The 19,761-nt window shown below is 37.8% G+C and overlaps 1 protein-coding gene across 4 annotated transcripts in view; it reads right to left on the reverse strand.

The window, feature by feature from the left end:
- Positions 1-3,498: 3,498 nt before the first annotated feature.
- The window catches only part of NCKAP1 (NCK associated protein 1), a 113,142-nt gene continuing 96,879 nt past the window's right edge, over positions 3,499-19,761 (reverse strand). For all 4 annotated transcript variants that reach the window (XM_045032662.1, XM_045032661.1, XM_045032660.1 and 1 more), the window contains 5 exons: positions 14,152-14,245; positions 12,657-12,773; positions 9,035-9,144; positions 5,044-5,133; positions 3,499-4,436 (listed from right to left, as the gene is read on the reverse strand). In XM_045032662.1, coding sequence (XP_044888597.1) covers positions 4,320-4,436; positions 5,044-5,133; positions 9,035-9,144; positions 12,657-12,773; positions 14,152-14,245 — 528 coding nt within the window. In that variant the 3' untranslated portion in view covers positions 3,499-4,319. The remainder of the gene's footprint in view (positions 4,437-5,043; positions 5,134-9,034; positions 9,145-12,656; positions 12,774-14,151; positions 14,246-19,761) is intronic.

A 19,761-nucleotide genomic window follows, 5' to 3' on the forward strand; every position in this document is an offset into this window, starting at 1 on the left:
ACAAACACTTAGCCACATGTACATATATAAAATACCCTACCAAAGCAAAACACTACACTGCATGCACAATTCTCCCCCTGGGGGAGAAGAAAGAATGAACTAACCACGAGGCAGATCGCTAAATAAATTACTGGAAAGCACTTAGATACTAGGTTGAGGGCAGTGTAAGAACTTCTGTAATACACTAACTTCGGAGCACTTTTCATCCATAGACCTCGGAGGGAATAAAATGATCCCCCTTTTACAACTGGGGAACCTGAGGCACAGGAAAAAAAGTGACTCACCCAGGATCATCCAGCAAACCAGTGGCAGAGCAGGAAATGAAATCTAAGTCTCCTGGGTTCAAGTGCAGGATGCTATCCACAGGGCCATAGAGACTAGGCTAAAACAGCTTCAGCACTGGCCACAATTCATGTACCTGTATGAGTCACACCATCCTCTACTTCCTTAAATGTGGTTCAGAAAGCAAAAGGCAGGTGGTTGGGATAGAAGAGTGACAATAGATTTTATAGAGAAGTGATTAGGAAGTATATTTTCTATTAAAAAATCATAACTGCTCCCATGGTCCTGCCTATTCAGAAATAACAAGCAGTAAAGACCCATAGGGAGGGATGAAGTACAAGGGTAATTAGAACAAAACAGTCTTACTGCTTTAAAAAGCCTGCCAAAGGAATCATGGAATAAATGGCAGATCATTTATTAAGTGTAATAGACATGAATTCTAGCACAGAAAAATTGTTGGGGCTTTACAGACCTGTCTCCTTAGATGTAGCCTGTAATTCCCCTCCCCCCCACCCCCAGGATGCACCTGTGGTTCTTGAGTGTGCCTTCTGGAACAGTCTGGTTACAGGCCACGTAAAAGTCTCTGATGCAGCATTTAATCCCGCTTGCCAGAGAATACTTTGGAGATTTAGCCCCTTTGCACTGAGTAAAAAACACAAACAGAAAGCCTCACAGCTGCTGTGCAATTCAGCTGCATTCATATTGCTGACTTTGTGCCACAATTTGTTAAAGAATGTTGTTTGCATTGAAAGAGCAATTTACTTTGTTTATAAAAGGGTTTGGAGTAAGTCTTGTGAGCCATACACAACAATTTGTGTGTAGACAGCTCACGTTGCACACACGATTGTTACAAATGCTTTGAGACAAATAAGTTGCAGTCATGGACTCAAATGTGATTGTAACAGCTTGAAGCACCAGAACTCATTTATCAATCTTCGATGTGGCTATTCTGTTTTTAGAAATTTGGCTGGGGGAATAATCAATTAGAATTTATGTAGTTCTTGCAGAGAGTATTTGGTGTAGGAGACACATCTGGTTGGCTCAAAGACTAGAGTGCTAGACCATCCTAGAGTAATTCTTGTAGTGTTGGAATACTTGGTCTCCTGGGGTTGAAGCCTCTTTCCTTATATCAAAGGTTAAACCTGTGGCAAAAAGATTTTTTTAGATGAAGGGCATTTGGATGAAATCACATTTTCTGCAACTGCCTAAATCATCTCTTTCAGCCAACATTCTCCTTTCAATTTCCAAACTATCAAGTTGAACTATGTTTCTTGAAACAGGAGTCATCTTTGGCTATGTTCATGTCCGAGTGGTGGAAATAATGGCCTTTTTGTTGCCACTGCTATCTAGAATTTCTTTGGTGGCTTGGGCCATCGTGATGTAATGATGATAACTGATTAAGTTTCCTTCCTTATTTTCAGAATCATCCTCCCCAATGTTATGGTAGGTCTAACTAATAATATGGTAAGGTCTTTTGAACATATTTTCTTTGTTAGGAAGAGGTTTTTGCTGTGTTTCTTTGTGGTATTTTGCCTCACTTGATGTCTGTTCAGCACATTCCTTGTATTCTGTTGAAGTATTCAGGGTGCTGTGATGGGATGATGCTCTTTCATGCCCGAGTCCTTTTTCCTTCGCATTGTGAAGTTCAGAGGGCAGGGGAACAAAGAAAATTTTTCAGTGTTAACTTGTTCTCAGCAGTGGATGGGAGAGTGGTCTCACATGGGGTGAGCCTTCCAGTCTTGAACTAATAATGCTGCCTTGCTGAGGCAGTGTGGTGAGGGAGTGCTCCATCAAGAGTCACAGACAAGGTGTAAACACCAGAATACTGCCCTGAGGGTCAGATGTTGGCATATCTAACACAGAAAGCAAGCTTGTTACCTGCCAAAAAACAATTAAAATTTTCAATAATTTGATGTTTGAGTGTTTACAGCTGGCAGGTGTGTCGGAGAGCCACTAGAAAGAGTGTGGCCAAACCAGGTATGATTTCCTGGTAGTAAAATTCAGCTACCTCTGGTTACACTGGAGAAGGGACATGTGCAGTAATCAGGACTAGTGAATGTTAGGATTTAAAATACCATCGACAAAGATAAGTTGCCAAAAGACCAGTAGAGAATTGGCTAATTAACATCAAAGCAACCATTAAACATGCAAAGCTTCCCCCTCCCCGCCATACACAGCTGTGCTACTTCCTTAGCAGATTTTGACAGCAAAGCTTGAGACATGCAGGACCTGTTGTCAATTGGAAGATGGGAGCCCTTTTACCACAAACATACTGCACTTCAACCAAGAGCTATTTCAATTAATATTAGAACAAATTTTGACATCTTAAAACTAGGGTACTGAACTAATAAGCTGCATCAGATCTCCCATCTAGCTTCTTCATAAACCAATTAACTTATCTACGTAATGATACTGTATAAGCAATATAAAAAGCAACATTTTTATTTCCCTAGTTTTAAAAATAGATTGAATAAGTAATTAATATGGATGTAATGTGCTACTCATTATTTCTATTTCATCCCACTGGCTTGTTTTCCTTTGGACAGAGGAAATCATTATAACCGATGAGCCCACAACAGCTCTTTGATCACAGAAAAAGTTAGCAGTGTGTATATAAGTTGCATCCAAGAACAGGGGCCCTATACAATGTCCAGAGTCAGAGCTGTTGAGAACCACAATCTTTAAGGTGCTGATCAAAAAGTAAACCATCTGGAAAACCAAATGAGCCAACTCTATCCTGCATGCCAATTTGCATGACTGACAAAAACAGATCTATTATATATCTGTCTTGTTCAGTAATGTTTGATGTCACGATTTTAGCAGCATTCTCTCAGATTCTACAATTATTTTAATTTTTACTCTTTAGAAGGGCATTTTTTCCCCTATAGGTGCAATTGGTGTTGGTATGCACTAGAGATACACTTTTCTCGTTGTATCTTGTAAAATGAAAAGTTGAAGGTCAGTGGCATTCAACAGAGGTTTCATGTGTTTTTTAAAATTCCTTCCTCTGAAGTTTTTATAAGTTATCTACTCTACTGCAGAGCTCTACACAAAGCTGAATATTAAAAAGTCTTCACTTGGAAGGATTAAGGGCTGATATTTAATCAACTGAGAATGGCAAAGCAATGCACAAGATCAGTGTTAAAACGTAATGTGCTAGGATAAATTAAGATTTTAATTGTAATTTTACATTAAAAATAATTCACCAACATGTAATACAGTCTAGTGTTTATTGTATGTTATGGAAGGTACACTTGAATTTCAAAAATTTAAAACATATAAAAAGTGGTTAAGGGGTAACATTTTTTATCAACATCTGATAAATGTGTAAGAATGTTTATTATACAGCAGGGTACAATGGTAGTGTTAATGCCAACAGGGCACCATGGAAGTTAGTCTAAAAATTTTTCCCACTTAGCTTTATACAAACAACACCACTTGCTGTTGTTTAAGAATATCGGGAGAGGATTGCTGTCTAAGGATAAGCAGTCCTATAACATTTTTAATGTTATATAGTGTCATAGTACTTAGTTTAGTGAATGTTTCAAAATAAAGGAAAGTAGAAATGCTGTAATTACTTCACAGAAATGCACATCCAATTCTTGTTTTCAATAAGAACAATAGGTACAGATTATAACTTTCCCTATATGAAATAATTTACACACAGATGAAAACTAGAACACTATCTAAAATAATCACTAAATCCATTTTTCTTCTTGGAAATAAACAAGCAATTATGGTTTTGCATGATCAAATATCAAAAACATATAGCAGAAGTAGTGTTTTTCTTTTAGAGATAACCGATACTCAAAAAAAAAAAAAGCGTAGTATTTTCCATGAATGTGCAACCTAAAATCAATCAAGCTCATATTGTAGTACAACCATATTAAGAAACCACTGATCAGAAATACAACCTTATGGAAGAAAGTTTATAATCCACAAAACTGTTTGTCAGGCCATAAAGTAAAATAGCTCCACAGTTTACAGGTAAAACTGAGGCAACATAGATGCGTGCTATGTCTTTAGTAAGTAGATATTTATGCAGAGGATGTGACACTTTGTTTGTAGACAGCATGGTATGCGTTTCTCAGCAAGACATAAGGGAAACAAGACTCCAAAAGGTCCATTGTCAGGAATGGAGACTCCTGTACAATCTGAAAAATACCAAAAATGTATCAAAATTCTCTAATGTTCAAAAATAAACTATCAGTTGATGAGAACCATCTACACCATTTGATTACTATCAACCTGCACCACAACAGCATTTATATTTCTTAGGCTTAAAAAGGAAAAGGCAAATACTGCAGCATGCTCATCCCACAAAGTCCTTTCACGTACAAAGTTTAAGCAAACAGATACGAAGCTTTTCAAAGCTAGTTGCAAATACTTCAAACAGGCTTGTGACACTAAAAGAAATGCTCAGAGCAGACTGTCTCATGGGTTATCTTCACTGTTTAATTTGCACTAATTTAATATGACATCAATATAAAGCTGTATCCACTAATCAATTGTGAAAGTTACTTGAATACTGCTATAACTTTTTCTGGCATTTCTAGGCAACACAGAGAAAGATAATACTCAATAGTAAAGTACTTGTGGGGAGGAATGGGAGGAAAAAAAATCAAAAGAACTTCAGTTCTTAATGTCATTCTATTGTCATGATGTCAAAAAGTATTTCTATTGGTTGATCAGTTACAACAGCAAGGGTGTCTGTCAAAAAGGCCTTTGTTGTTAGGAGTAACAATGAGCATGAGAACTTACCATGTCTAGCAGTAAATAAACAGATTCTCTGTTCCTTGTAGTAGTTTTGTCTGTCTCCTGACCAATTTTCAGTAGACTAGATGATGCAAGCTACGAAAAATATTGAAAAACAAACATTTTAAAATATCGTATCATTTTTGTGCTCTATAAGTTGATCAGTTTTTGCTACTTTGGTTACAATTCTTTTAACTAATCTCTCTAACCAGTGTAGTTATCAGTACAACATAATACATAATGGAAAGGAAATACCATGACTACATTACAAGCGTGCTTTCTGCATATTGTGTTCTGCTCTGCTAGGCATGTGCATTTTTTGTACAAATTGAAGTAGTTTATCATTAGCAGTGTTTGACATGTATATTTGAGGAGAGAAAAAACAAGGTTATCATTGCACAGAATTTCTGGGTGAAATCCTGACTTTCACAAAGTCAGCAGTTTTGTCACTGACCAACTTTTTCCTTCCAATATGTATGCAAGTTTATGTACTCTTGTTGCATAATCAATACAAATAATTTTTTTTAAATTTATCATTCCTTATCCGGGTCATGATGTGGTGGAGAGAAAAAAAATCAAATGCTAAAAACTCCAATACTACATATAATTAAAGAAATACATACATTATTATTTTATGACAATTGCTGGTTAAAGTGTAGGCAAACTAAACTACTTGTTTCAGTGATAAAGGCCCAGATACAGCAAAAATGAAAGCACCTGCTTTGCAGGATCAGGGTCACAGACTTCAGTAAAATATTTTGATCACAAATGAACTGTTAATTTTATTTTCATGAACTGTAGAATACACAAATAAGAAATAAAATTTGTTCAACTTCCAGAAGCAGAATTTTCAAGATATAGTACATGCCAATGAAGCAGCAGCCCCATGTCTAATATCTGCTCACAAACCTAAGTTTCTGGGTTGGAAATTTTCACTTTAAAATATTCTTGAAGACTGAATCACCATCCCTTACAAAAAAAGAGGTTAATACATTTGCCAAAAGAAAAAAAGTCTATTTTTAATCTAAGGTGATAGTATTCACATTTCAAAAAATCTTTTAGAACATTCCCATATTTAATTTCAATTGGTAAGAGCAATTAGGTTATCTAGTACATTCCTTTATCAGAAGATAATTATTTCCCACAGTATATTTTCTTGAGCTCCAGGCCTTCTCAGGCTAACCGTGGAAAAAAAAAATTCTTTAAAGATAAGAATTTGGAAGACACCAAGTTGAATAAAATAAAGTCAGTGACTACACTACTTTAATTACAGTCTGAGCAGTCAAAGAAAACAGGTGTACCTTCTAGATCACATGACCAAAAATGAAATTCTTGTAGGAAAAATGTTTTTATATCACATGAAACTGCACTGCTTTCCTTTGCTTGTCAAGCATATACAACTTGACATGACTATTTTTCTTTTCATCTTTTGCTACCAGCAGCTGCGGCAGACCATATCAACTCATGAGGTCAATGGGTTAAGATGCTTTTTTCTTCCACAAAGTAACAATGTATTACCAGAAGTGAGAAATTTTTTGCAAAAAGTACTGCTCATTATACCTCTCCAACTGTTAAAGATAAAGACAGATTCCCGCCTCCCCAAATTCACACAAAAATATGTTTAATTTGCCCAAGTAAGGCTGTCATTTCTGACCACATTTCTTAAAGCTGGTCATCCAAAAAACAAAGGCACTCAAAATCACTGGCTATTTTTGAAAATTTAGACCAGACTATCTACTTGGCAGTCTGTCATTTTAACCTTATGTACCTCGGAAGTGCTGAGAGCCAATTTTCAAGATGAATTTCTATTTTAAACACACAATGAAATATGCTAAAACTCATACCAAAAAAATCCCCAAACCATAAACCACAGATGTATGTATTTGACAAGTTACAAAGATCTGATCGTAAAGCAGATAAATGTTGGAGACAGATTTTTGAGCATGATGGCGAGTCAGGTCGTTCTGGATTAATCTAGATATACTAAGCCAAAACATTACGTATCACAGATAAGACCTGGATCTCCAATTCACCCTGAAGACACCACTAATTCTCTTACACAAGTTTTCTTATGGTTACTGCACAAACAGAACTTCAACCTCAAAAGAACAATCCAAAAGCTACACCAAGTCAGCTAAGGTTACTTGTTATGACAGACTAACATATAACAAACTGGAAGTACAATATATCTTGTGGAAAATCTCTTAGAGCTTCAGAAGGATATAAACTGTTTCCAATCTTGCATTACAATCTAGAAGATCATGTACTCTATACACACACACCCGTGCGTAATGTGTGGAGAGAGAGAGAGAGAGAGAGAGAGAGAACGAACACACATGATCTTCTAGATTGTAATGCAAGATTGGAAACAGAGTTTATATCCTTCTGAAGCTCTAAGAGATTTTCCACAAGATATATTGTACTTCCAATTTATTATATGTTAGTCTGTCATAACAAGTAACCTTAGCTGACTTGGTGCACACACACACACACACACCCCTCCCCCCCCCAATGCTACATGAGTTTCAGGCTCAAGTTTACGTTTCATGTAATAGCATATCAACTGACCGATATTTAACCACCTCTTGTAATATCACACATTTAATCTATACACATCTAAGTCTGTACAATTCATTTGCATTCTGTGTATCAAAATTAAGACAATTTATAACAAGTTTAAATATAAATAAGAGTAAAATAGGTAGCTCCTTAAAATTACATTTTCAATCTGAATTTTGAAAGTATCTGTAGACCACTAAATCAGAGATTAATTTCTTAAGAATAAAGTACAACTATCTACTCCTGACACAAAGTTTAATAAAAAGGTTAGATCTTCAAGAAATACTTATGACTAAGAAAGCTGGGCAAATAACTGATTTTTTGGTTTGGCCAGCAAAAAAAAAGAAAAAAAAAGTCAGCAAATTGGAAAAGCCCATTTCAGGGTCAGCAAACACACCCACGTATGTCTGAGTCCCTTTATAACCTTTGGCCCAGAGGTTACGGCCTTTGCCCAGGATGTGGAACTCCCAGGTTTGAATCCCCACTCTAGAGCATGGACTTGAAGTTAGATCTCTCCCTCAGCTATTGGCTATTCTAGAGCAAGTTACTCTCAATCTCTCCTGTTGAAACTGTTCCACTTTGTACACATTTTTAAACAGTCACTGGTCAAAGAGAGAGTGTGATGATGATTCTATAGCCTAGTTATTAAGGCACTCACCTGGGAAGTAAGAGATGTAGATTCAAATCCCTCCTCTGAATCAGGCAAAAAGATGATTAGCCTATAGCCTGGTGGTTAGGATGCTCACCAGGGAGGCAGGAAATCTGATTTTGAGTCCCTGCTCCAGAGTGGAGATTCAAACCAGGGTCTCCCACATCCCAGGGCCTACGCACATGACTAAAGTTAATGGGGGGAAGGGGTGGCAGGGTGCAAGCACACACTCACTTTGCTGACTCTGGAAAACATTTTTCCAGCCAGAATTATTGGGTTGAATTAGCAAAATGGTTTCAGATGCACCGAAACGGCATTTTTCGGTGCGTAAAACATTCACTCGAAAAATTTCACCCAGCTATAATGATTAACTAACTGATTGTGTCCCCATATCAGATTTTCTCCAAATGAAAATGAAAACTATGAAAACGCTACTGTGAATAATTTAGCCTTCTTCTCTTTAGCTTAAGACCAAAGGGAAAATAACTACCAATACTAAACAAAATACATATATACTGTTATATAAGAAGCAAACAGATATTGCAGATCAATTGAAGTCACTTCTATTAAAATCTTTATAAATGTTATTACAATGAAGATTACTGTAGCACTCTGTTCTATGCATGGGGAATACCACAGTAATATCTGTTTGCAAAGGCAAAATGTTGAAGATTTTAATAGTGACCATTGTACATCTAAAAGGCAAGTTTGAATTGCAACAAAGGTTTTGGTTTGGTTTTTTAGTCTGATTTTTGTAGCAGTCAACTCTGGTTATCAAACTGTACATACAGCCAAAAATTCTTTAAGACGGTCTTCAATGCTTCCCTTGTGGATGGTAAATAAAGCTGCAGCAATCTGGTTGATAGCTTTTGCCAGACAATGTATGTTGTTGCAGTGCCCTGAACAAAAACACAGACACATTATTACTTTAGCAACACTCCTCAAAACCAAATGATTCTTTGAATGTTTTAGCCAACAGGAACATAATTCATAACTGCAACAGGGTGAAGGTTTTGCAGTGAACTAACTTGAAATCTGCTAGCAATTGTGAGAGTGCTTTGGACCTCAGGACCACATTCAGTAAAGAGCTTATAAAGGAAACATGTTTAGAATTAATACAATGAAATACACTATTTTACTCCCATATTGCAGGTAAGCCCCAGGTAGCATACTAAAAATAACAGACATTTATTACAACAAAGGTTCACCTTATGCTGCAATTGTAAGGGTCATTAAAAATCACACGGTCAGATATTTCAGTGTTTAAATATTATATGGATTGAACTTGAAATCATACAGGTAATGAAAAATTCAAATCCCTTCCTTCCTAAGGGCTATGATTATCACCATGCTTGGGAAAGATCTCAGACTCTTGGAATGAAGGGAACAGCCATGTATTGGAAAAATACTTAAGTTTCTGCAAAAATGAAAGATTTTGTAATTAGTTGGGCATATGGGCATGTACACACGGCATCTTTCAGGTTCAATGAGCACAGGATTATTCATTTTCCATGTGGTGGTTGTGGAGCAAAGGAGATCTCTTGAATAAAGCAGGGGAAGGACCTCCATTCTCAATCTGGATTTTACACACATCTGGAGAGGAGACCAGTCCAGGATAGGGTGTAAAACAGCCTGTCCGTCCTCTAAAACTTTGTCAATAATTCTCTGATGGGTGAACACTAGTAACAGCTTTTGGCGTGAACAGTTTGCATGTCAAGACCGAGAGAGATTGCTTTTTCTCTGACTGGAGGGAAATATGTGAAGAGGCATTGTGGTAGACAGGGAAGGAGAATCTGACTGTGAAACTGGCATGAATGATCTCTGCTCATCTGTCAGCAGGTGACTGGTCCAAGTTTTAAGGAAAAACTAATCTCTGGCAATTAGTTTGAAATTTGGCTACCTGTCAAGATCTCTGTCTTCTGTTAGCAGGAGCAAATATGAAAGTTACTTTGGGTCTGGCTCTCTGCCAGGAGACATAGGAGGAGCCCTTGGTCTTGAATAAACAAATGGGAGGCACTCAGATATGGCAAGAATATCTTGAAGTCTGTATTTTTGAGATAACATTTTCCCTCTTTTGCTTGGCTTGGGAACTGAAGCTAGTTCAAGCCTAAACCTTTTAGAAGGCCAGATCCAGGATCTTGCCAGAGCTGAATGGGGCTAAAAGGAGCACAACACAAATGAGACTGAATCTCTAGCTTACATCCAAAGCCAAATGCTATACTTCAGGATTGTAGAACACAGACGGGGAAAAAGTGATAAAAGAAGGGACAAAAGCCGTCTAAAAAGGGTTAAGTGTCCTGCTTTTAGTTTTGACTAACTCAGATGTAGTCACCCAAGAAAAGGAAGCCCTGTATATCCAAGGCAGGCCATGGAGACAGAGTCCTTCTCTTCAAGGATTGCTTGTCCACCAGGTAAAGAAGATTTGCCCCCCTGACAAAAATAAACCTCTTTTTTGTTCAGTCTCGAGACTGAGGCATCCACCCGAGCCTATAGCAAATTTGATGTGTTTATCCTTCTGATCTTGTACAGTCAGTGGCAAGTCCTGATATAGATTTTTTTGTGCTCTGGGTAGGATCACTTAAAGGGTCTGGGAAAGTTAATGTACTTCCACCTTTCCCCACTTTAAAGGGTTCCTCTTAGGGTCATCACCTTTGCCTGACTCCTTCTCAGAGCTGCTAAATGGAAGAGTCAGACTGCCATTGGAAGAGAAACTGGTGACAGGGGGTATTTTCTAATGCAATATATTTATCAAAATATAAACAAGTCCTGTTCATCTTGAAGAGAAAAGTGATCAAAACTACATATGAGCCACTCCACTGCAGTAAGACTTAGACTGCAGCTGAGAGAGTCAGGCCTGTCACCATGACTCAGTTCCCTTCTCTAGTTCGTGGGCTGTCTCTAGTACACTTTCTGGTCCTCTCTCCTCCCTGTCCCCTAGACATTTAATCTGCAAAAAGTTTCCAGCCCTTACTGGTTTTGAAAAATGGAAAGCAATGCACTTCTGGCTTTCCAAATCTGCAGACAGCCTGAACCAATAGCTCTGAGGGTTATGAATTGTTCCCCCTATTCATCTAAGTAAAATGTTCACATTTAAATTTGTCATTAGCTACACTTAATTTCTGTTCATTACAGATAATGCCAGAAAAGACGCATGTACGTGCAGAGCTCAGACTATTACTCTACACTTACTAACTAAAAGTTACAGTGTACATACCTATACACCTTGACGATTAAAGAAAATATGTCCCCATCAAGGAAGTTAACATTGTTGAATTAAATAGAAGCTTGAAATATAAATTTCCACAAAAAATTGTGTGTACCTAATAATACATGGCCATTGCAATCTTAGTCTGCAGACTTAATTGTTGTATGCACAAGTGGCCAGCTATGCACACAAAGATTTGAAACACGGGATCTCGTGCATCTAAAATTATTACACACTATGTTTTCTTTAAATCTGATATTCAAAGCTTTAGAAATTTTGGCCTTTCCCTTGCTGCTTCTACTAATTCTGGGAAACCTGGGGAAGGAAATGATTGACAAGCTAGATGTCCTATGTTAATTAAGCTTTGTCCTGTGCAGGATACAGAGCAGATTCTGGTAAAGACCAATAAAGAAAACTCTGTGGGTCAAGTGAATGGACACAGACTCCACATATTCCTATCTGGACCATGGTACACAGCACTGAAGGAAAGTTTGAACTGTTGAAAAGTGATTTGTGTGTGTGTTGGAGCAGTTCTGACAATCTTTTCTGTTAAACTTAGTTTTGTGTGAAAGAGCTAAACATTTTTTTGTGTGGATTACAAACAAAGAATTTCCTTGAGGCAAAGATCTTTTCTTTTAATAGGAAAGGAAAGTAGCAAAAGATTCCTTAGAAGATGATTCTACTTACAATTCATTCCTTCTAGATTTTTTAAAAAATAGTTTAATATCTCAGCTACTAAGATTAAAGTTATCAAGTCATATGAATAGGCACAAATCCAAAGTAGCAGTAATAAATTAACAGTTACTAAAACAACACATATGCTAATCAATTTAAATTCTTAGATTAATCAAAGTAGAAAATATGTTTTAGGTCATCAGCTAACTCCTAAAGTGCATATTCTAGGACTAATGTCTAGTCTTCAAAATTTCAAGTGGATTATATTCATTTTTAATACATCATGTTTCAAAACAAGATTAAGGTAAATGATTTTAAAAATTATAATCATGGTTCTGTCGTGATTTAGATTCAGTTCACCCTGACGGTTAGCTCCATCCACCATAAAGCATAATAATAATAAAATATAACTAAATTCTGTGACTCCAAAGAGCAAATATTTGAGAAAAAACACTTAAAAGATTAATAATCGAGATATTTCAACAAGAAAATATTCATACTAAAAATTTACCACCACCGAATAAACAGTACCTTCAATGGCAGGGCTATATTGAGACATCACGTTACTGGCCAAAGTTGGCAAGGAGACTGCCACAAAGACCATGAGAAGGCAGGCGATTTTATATTCTTCTTCTGGACTAATATTTTCTGAAAAGAAGAAGAAATTCCTTAAATTTAAAAGCTACTCTGGGATTTATCCAATGACAACTGAGCAGAAAGTTGCCTTTTTAGGTCTGTCATGATTCATGTCACATTTTCTAAAATATTATTGCGGCCACCTTTAATGGGATTATAAAGTTAAAAAAGTCAAGTAGTGAATTACAGTATCTAGCACACTATTAATGGTCAGCATGTATTGACTAACTGATGATAGTAAGTCACTCCACCCAACTGCAGAAATAGATGGGAATTAAAATACGAGACCCCAACACCAAAAGGAATGAGCTAAAATAAAATGCTATGTCCTGTTTACACAATTTAACTCCATCATAGTTACTAGAATATGTTGTAGCTAGAACTATCAAGGGACGAGATATCAGAATCACACAAATGTTAAATAATATTTACTAATGACATTTTAAAATGCCATTCAGGTAGTTTGAACCCAATATGTGATTTACTATTAAAATAAGAGGGACAAATGTCTTCAGGAACTTAAATGTGTTTTCTACCCCTACTGAGAAAATGGAAAAAAGTAACTTTAGGTAGGATCTCTAACGGTTCATGCTCTATAGACATCCAGCCAATAGCAAGAACAAAGCAAATAAGAAGTATTCATAGATTTGTGTTACCACTGTTTCATCAGCTTTTTCTTTTGTACGGAATAATCAAAGTGTTTGATAAGAAACATAGGGAACAAAATGAATATCTGCCATTCGGAAAACTCGAAGGATTTGCAATGGCCCTTTAAAATGAATGCCGTAGAATCTGAAATTGTCCCAACATGTCTTGGATGCTTTCACAGGCATAGCTGAAAATGTTTTTGTCTGCCTTCATGTTAATGTTTGCATAAAACACAACCTTCATATTCTTCACAATATTGGTTTGTTAACTGCTTTGTAAAATCTAAACTGACATTTTAAACATTAAAAGTAGAGAGGAATGGATTTAATAGCTACTGTGCATCAAAAAATAGACTATTTGCCTTCCGTTATCCTCAACACAACCCAATATTTTCCTCTCTTTAAATGAATCCAGTTTTTTCCCCAAAGGCATTACATTCATCCATGTTTCAACTATTATTCATTTCTACAGCAGTTTCCCCAATGCAGCTGGCTCACAAAACTCATCTACATATCAGTGCATTTTATGCAGCACGCATAGCAAATGCTTAAGTTCCAAAGGAAAATTCACCTGGCAATATACGTGGCTCATCTGAGGCAATAAAGAAACGCCAAAAATCCACCTACATCTCTTTGCTTACTGCTGCAAACATCTGCTCACATTTCTAGATTATTTTTTTTACATCAAAAAGAGTCAAAGTGCATTGCTAACTATACTTTTTAAAGATTATATGACTTGTTACCTGATTTTTGGGAAGACAGTGCTACAACCAAGGCAGGATCAATCTCACATGGCAATCCAGCAGCAGATGACAGTTCATATACATTCATTGCCACCTGAGACACAATATAGCAATTATTACAGGGTGAAAAACACCAAATGTTTTCTAAAAATCTCATTTCTGAACACAGCTGTACTGAAATGTTTAAACTGCAGAGTTTGAGAACACTAGGGAATTTCAGTCTCTGAAATATGATAAAGAACCTTTGGATTTGTATTATGTCTAACCTAAACTGAACACCTGGTTCAGTACTTGGTGTGCTAGGAGGTTATCATGTCTTGCTGTCAAGACAAATGAAGGTTTTGTAACTTTCCTCAACTACCTCCAGCACAAACATCTTAGCATCCAGTTAGCTCTTCTAACTGAAAGGAAAGATGCAGAAAGTAAAACTAACAAAGATGTAAGCAATCAGATCAGAAGTGTCAAACAGTGTTTTTAAAAGTATTTTAACATAAATATAGCCAATTAAGACCATATGTTGATACAGTGTTGCAAATTAAATGCACAAGAGTGAGGAAAAAGTTAATGGTCCTATAATAACAACATTAAATTGGGTGAACATTTTTTCAAAGTGACAAGGGATTTTGGGTGCTCAACCTAAGACATCTTAAAAGGGTCCTCATTTTCAGAGGATGGGTGTACAGAACTTTCTGAAAAATAAGGTCCACATAGGGTGTCAAGTTAGGAACCCAAAATTCACTAGTTACTTTTGAAAAATCTTAGCCATAGAATGTTGTATATCCTATGCATTTTATATTAAAACCAGTGATTCACAATTTTGTTTTTGTTGAAAACCTCCTGTGGGACAGATTGACAGGTAAACACTCAGATTCCATACTCTTTTACATCATGTTCTGAAATATTTGCCTTTTTTCCTGTTCATTCTCGCTCTCGTTCTTTAATACCCCTTTAAAAGTAGATTTACTACCCTTCACGCCTCTTGTACAATAGCTAATTTTTTATCATTAAGGCTAAGAGCTTAGTAAGACTTAAAAAGAATTAGACTTTTAGATGCTTAATGAGAATATTCACAGTTAAATTTAGCATTAAAAAACATTTTTTTCCCCCCTCAGAAAGACAATTTTTCATTCTTCTGGCTTAAGCCAAACAATAGCCAACATGGGAAAAACTCTCCCTTTGGGCTGGCTACTCCATAAAGGCCCACTACAGAGTTCCTGGCATCCTACTCTGAAGCATCTGGTATTAGTTTTAGGCCACTGGATCAGATTTGCTTCTGGTCTGATCCAGTATGAAAGTCTCCAGCCTCCCAGGAGAGATTGCATATTTTTGTTAGAAGCTCAGCCACTTCATTTTCAGGTTCTTTCTGAACTCCTGTAAGTAAACAATCCTGCTCTTATTAGTTTGTTCCCCTCATTTATCTACCTGTTCCAGCACCACCTCTTTTGATATTTCAACGTCTGGAAGTACCTCATCTTTATTTCCTAAAACGAGAAAGCATCTTCCTAACATGCTCTGTTGTGAAGGTTGATACAAAGAAATCATTTAGCTTCATTGCAATTTTCCTTATCTTTTTTAATTGCCCATCTACTCTGGTAGTTGAAGCAGCAAAGAATCCTGTGGCACCTTATAGCCTAACAGACATTTTGCAGCATGAGCTTTCGTGGGTGAATGCCCACACTTTGTAGGATGCAAGAGTGGAAATTTCCAGGGGCAGGTAAATATAAGCAAGCAAGAAGCAAGCTAGAGATAACGAGGTTAGATCAATCAGGGAGGATGAGGCCCTGTTCTAGCAGTTGAGGTGTGAAAACCAAGGGAGGAGAAACTGGTTCTGTAGTTGGCAAGCCATTCACAGTCTTTGTTTAATCCTAAACTGATGGTGTCAAATTTGCAAATGAACTAAAGCTCAGCAGTTTCTCTTAGAAGTCTGGTCCTAAAGTTTTTTTGCTGGAGGATGGCCACCTTAAGATCTGGTAGTTGAGTAGGCCAACCATTTTTCTCAGGAGCTTCCTGCTTTTAATATCTGTTTAATGCATTTCATATTGTTTTTATGTCATTCAATATTCACTCTTCTATTTCCCTTCTAGCCTTCCTAATTTTTAACCTTACATATTACATGCCATAGTAGTTTATGTTCCTTTTATTGGCTTCATGTGGAGGACTGCATCTCCACTTTCTGATAGATACCTCTGGTTTGAATAACCTCTATAACCTTGACATAAAACCATGTTATTTTTTCTTTGCCTTCCTTTTTGTTGTTGTTTATTGGTATACATATCTTTTGACATTTCTGTTGTAAGCCTTTTTAAAAAAACAAACAAACATGTGGTGCTGTAAGGCTTGACATCACAGGATTTACTTATGGTTTACTAAACTTGTACAGTTTGAAGGAAGGCGATAAAGTGGCACAAATACCTTTCGTTACAAGCTGGTATATTAATAAAGAACACGTGTTTGGCAACTTACCCTATAAAGTGGCCACTTTTTATAGTGCTCCTTAAAACACACTTAAGCTCTAAAACTTAGTGTTTACTTTTACCCTCAATTGATCCTAGTTTGGTTAGATAAACAATACTTGGTGCTTCTTCAGCCAACAGACACAGGGTTCTGCATGAAGTTTCCTACTACAGGGAACTCCTATAAATCATACTTGCCTTACACATCTTATTCCTATATGAATAAGAGAGAAAACCACACCCAGTTTATTCTTCTGATGCTGAAATGTCTATGGCTGAAGATACAATTAATAGAGTACATCATTTATAAGCACCTAGAGGATAATACGGTTAATAAGGAATAGCCAACTTTGATTTCTCAAAAACAAATCATGCCAAACCAATCTAATTTTCTTCTTTGACAGGGTTACTGGCCTACTGGATTGGACAGAGGGTGGGGAGAGATAAAATTTGATTTTTAGTGAGGCTTTTGATACAATCCCATGACACTCCCTAAGTAAACTAGCAAAATGCAGTCTAGATGAAATCGCTATAAGGTGGGTGTACAACTGGTTGAAAGACCAAACTCAGAGTAGTTATCAATGGTCTGCTGTCAAACTGGGATGGCACATCTAGTGGAGTTCCGCAGGTGTTGGTCCTGGGTCCAGCATTATTTAATATTTTCATTAATGACTTGGATAATGGTGTGGAAAGTATGCTTATAAAATGGGCAGATGACCCCAAGCTGGGAGAAGTCGCAAGCTCTTGGAGGGCAGAATTAGAATTCGAAACAACTTTGACAAACTGGATAATTGGTCTTAAATTAGCAAGATGAAATTCAATAAAAATAAGTGCAAAATACTTCACATAAGGAAAAATCAAATGCACAACTACACAATGTGAAGTAACTGGTTAGTGGTAACTCCTGAAAAGGATCTGGGGGTTATTACAAATTGAATGAGTCAACAATAGAATACAGTTACAAAGAAGACTAATATTCTAGGGCATATGTAAGACGCAGGAGACAACTGTCCTGCTGTACTTGGCATCAGTGAGGCCTCAGCTGAAGTACTGTGTCCAATTCTGGGTGCTCCGGACACAGTGTGTGGACAAACTTGACAGAGCCCAGAAGAGAGCAGGTTTAGAAAAAATGACCTCTGAGGAAATGTTACAACTGGACACGTTCGGTATTGAGAAAAGACGACTGACGGGAAACCTGATAAGTGTCTTCAAATATGTTAAAGGCTGTTATAAAGAGAATGATTATCAATTGCTCTCCATTTCCACTGAAGGTAGGACGAGAAGAAATGGGCTTAATCTGCAGCAAGGGAGATTTAGGTTAGATAGTAGGAAAAACCTGCTAACTATAAAGGATAGTTAAGCTCTGGAATAGGCTTCCAAGGGAGACTATGGAATCCCCGTAATTCAGTGGTCCCCAAATTTTTCAGGGTTGCCCCCCACCCAATACCTCTGTCCGCACTCCCACCTAGCCAGGGTGGGAGCAGGGACAGTCCCGGAGTTGAGAGGGGGACATGGACAGGGGTAAGGCAGTCAAGGCTGGGGCCACAACTGGGGACGGGGTTGGGGGCAGGGCCAGAAGCGGAGCTGGGTGGTGCTTCCTTCCCTGTCCCCCTCCCCCAATGGGGGCTGGCCTGGGCCCAAGCTGTGCCCTCCTGCAAACAGTCTTCTGCACCCCCTTTGGGGGGCACACCTCACACCCCTTGCTATATTCAAGAAAGGCATATATTGTATATACCTTTTCTGAAGGGTCAAATGGAAGAAACAGTTACTAATCTTTCCGCAACTGTTGTTCTTCAGGATGTGTTGCAAAGGTGTATGTGAGCTCCAGTGTGCAGTTTCCGAGTTTTATTTTTAGCAGTATTTTTAGGAGTGCCCTCTGCTGCCTTACATACTGTGTGCAGGCATATAGCAGAGCTTCCCCTGATCCTCCTCAGTTCCTTCCTACTGGAAAGACTGATAGAGAGGACATGCAACACATCTCTAAGAACAACAATAATGGAAAGGTTAGTAAGCATTTCTTATTCTTCGAGTGATTGCACGTTCATGCCACTGAAGGTGATTCACAAGCAATCCAAACTGGAGATGGGCTTGGAGTCTATTTGAATAGGGATCGAAGGATCATTCGTCCAAAGCTGGCATCATCTTTAGACTGGTGGGAGATTGAGTAGTGAGAGGTGAACATATGACATGATGACCAGGTTGCCACTTTGCAAATGTCTAATACAGCGTGTGAGCCAAAAAGGCCGGCAAAGCTGCTTTGGAGCTAGTTGAATGACCCAACAGTATCCGGAGGCATCACGTTAGTCAATTGGTAACTTAACCAAATTCAACTGGATATCCAAGATGAGCTCCTTTGACTCAGGATACTTGGCAGCCTTTCATGCTATCCACAAACATGATGAACAGCTGTGTCGAAGACCTAAAAGGTTTAGTCCGGTTCAGATAAAAAGATGAAGTTCTTCTAACGTCTCTAGAGCATGAAGCCTTTCCTCACCTTTATGACCAAGTTTTGGAGAAAAAGGCTAGTAAGAAGATCACGTGGTTAATATGAAGACTGGAAACCACCTTAGTAGGAAACCTTGGGTGCGGACGAAGGTAAACTTTGTGTAGAAAACTGTAGATGGAGGATCTGATATTAATGCCCTCAATTCTCCCAATCTCCTGGCTAATGTAACAGCCATAAAAAATGCCACTTTCCTAGAGCAATAGGGAGCAGGTCACTAGAGGCTCAAAGGAGGGAGTCATCAACTTTGCTAAGACTAGATTCAAGCTCCATGGGGGAACAGGATCCTGCACCTGTGGAAACAGTCTGGGGAGAGACCAGAGGATTGCAACCATGAAGACTGTTGCATAGTGATGGTCAGGCTATGTAGCGAGCCTGCATAGCTGTTCTAGAAACAACTTACACTCTTCCACTATAGCCTGAAAATTATTGTTTAATATCATCTGGGAGCTTTCCCTTAAACATCAAAATTGTATCCCACAGGGTAAAACTGTAGCTCCTCAACAGAGCTTGCTGGTTCACAGTACAAAGCCATAACCTCCTGTGGAATAAAGTTTCCTTCTGAACAAGTCAAGTTTCTTAGCCTCCTGGGGGTTTTTTTTGGTTTGCTTTTTGGGGGGAGGTTTGAAGGGGGAACAGTGCCTGGTGACCCTG

This window comes from Mauremys mutica, chromosome 10, assembly GCF_020497125.1.
Source record: "Mauremys mutica isolate MM-2020 ecotype Southern chromosome 10, ASM2049712v1, whole genome shotgun sequence".
Classification (NCBI taxonomy): Eukaryota; Metazoa; Chordata; order Testudines; family Geoemydidae; genus Mauremys; species Mauremys mutica.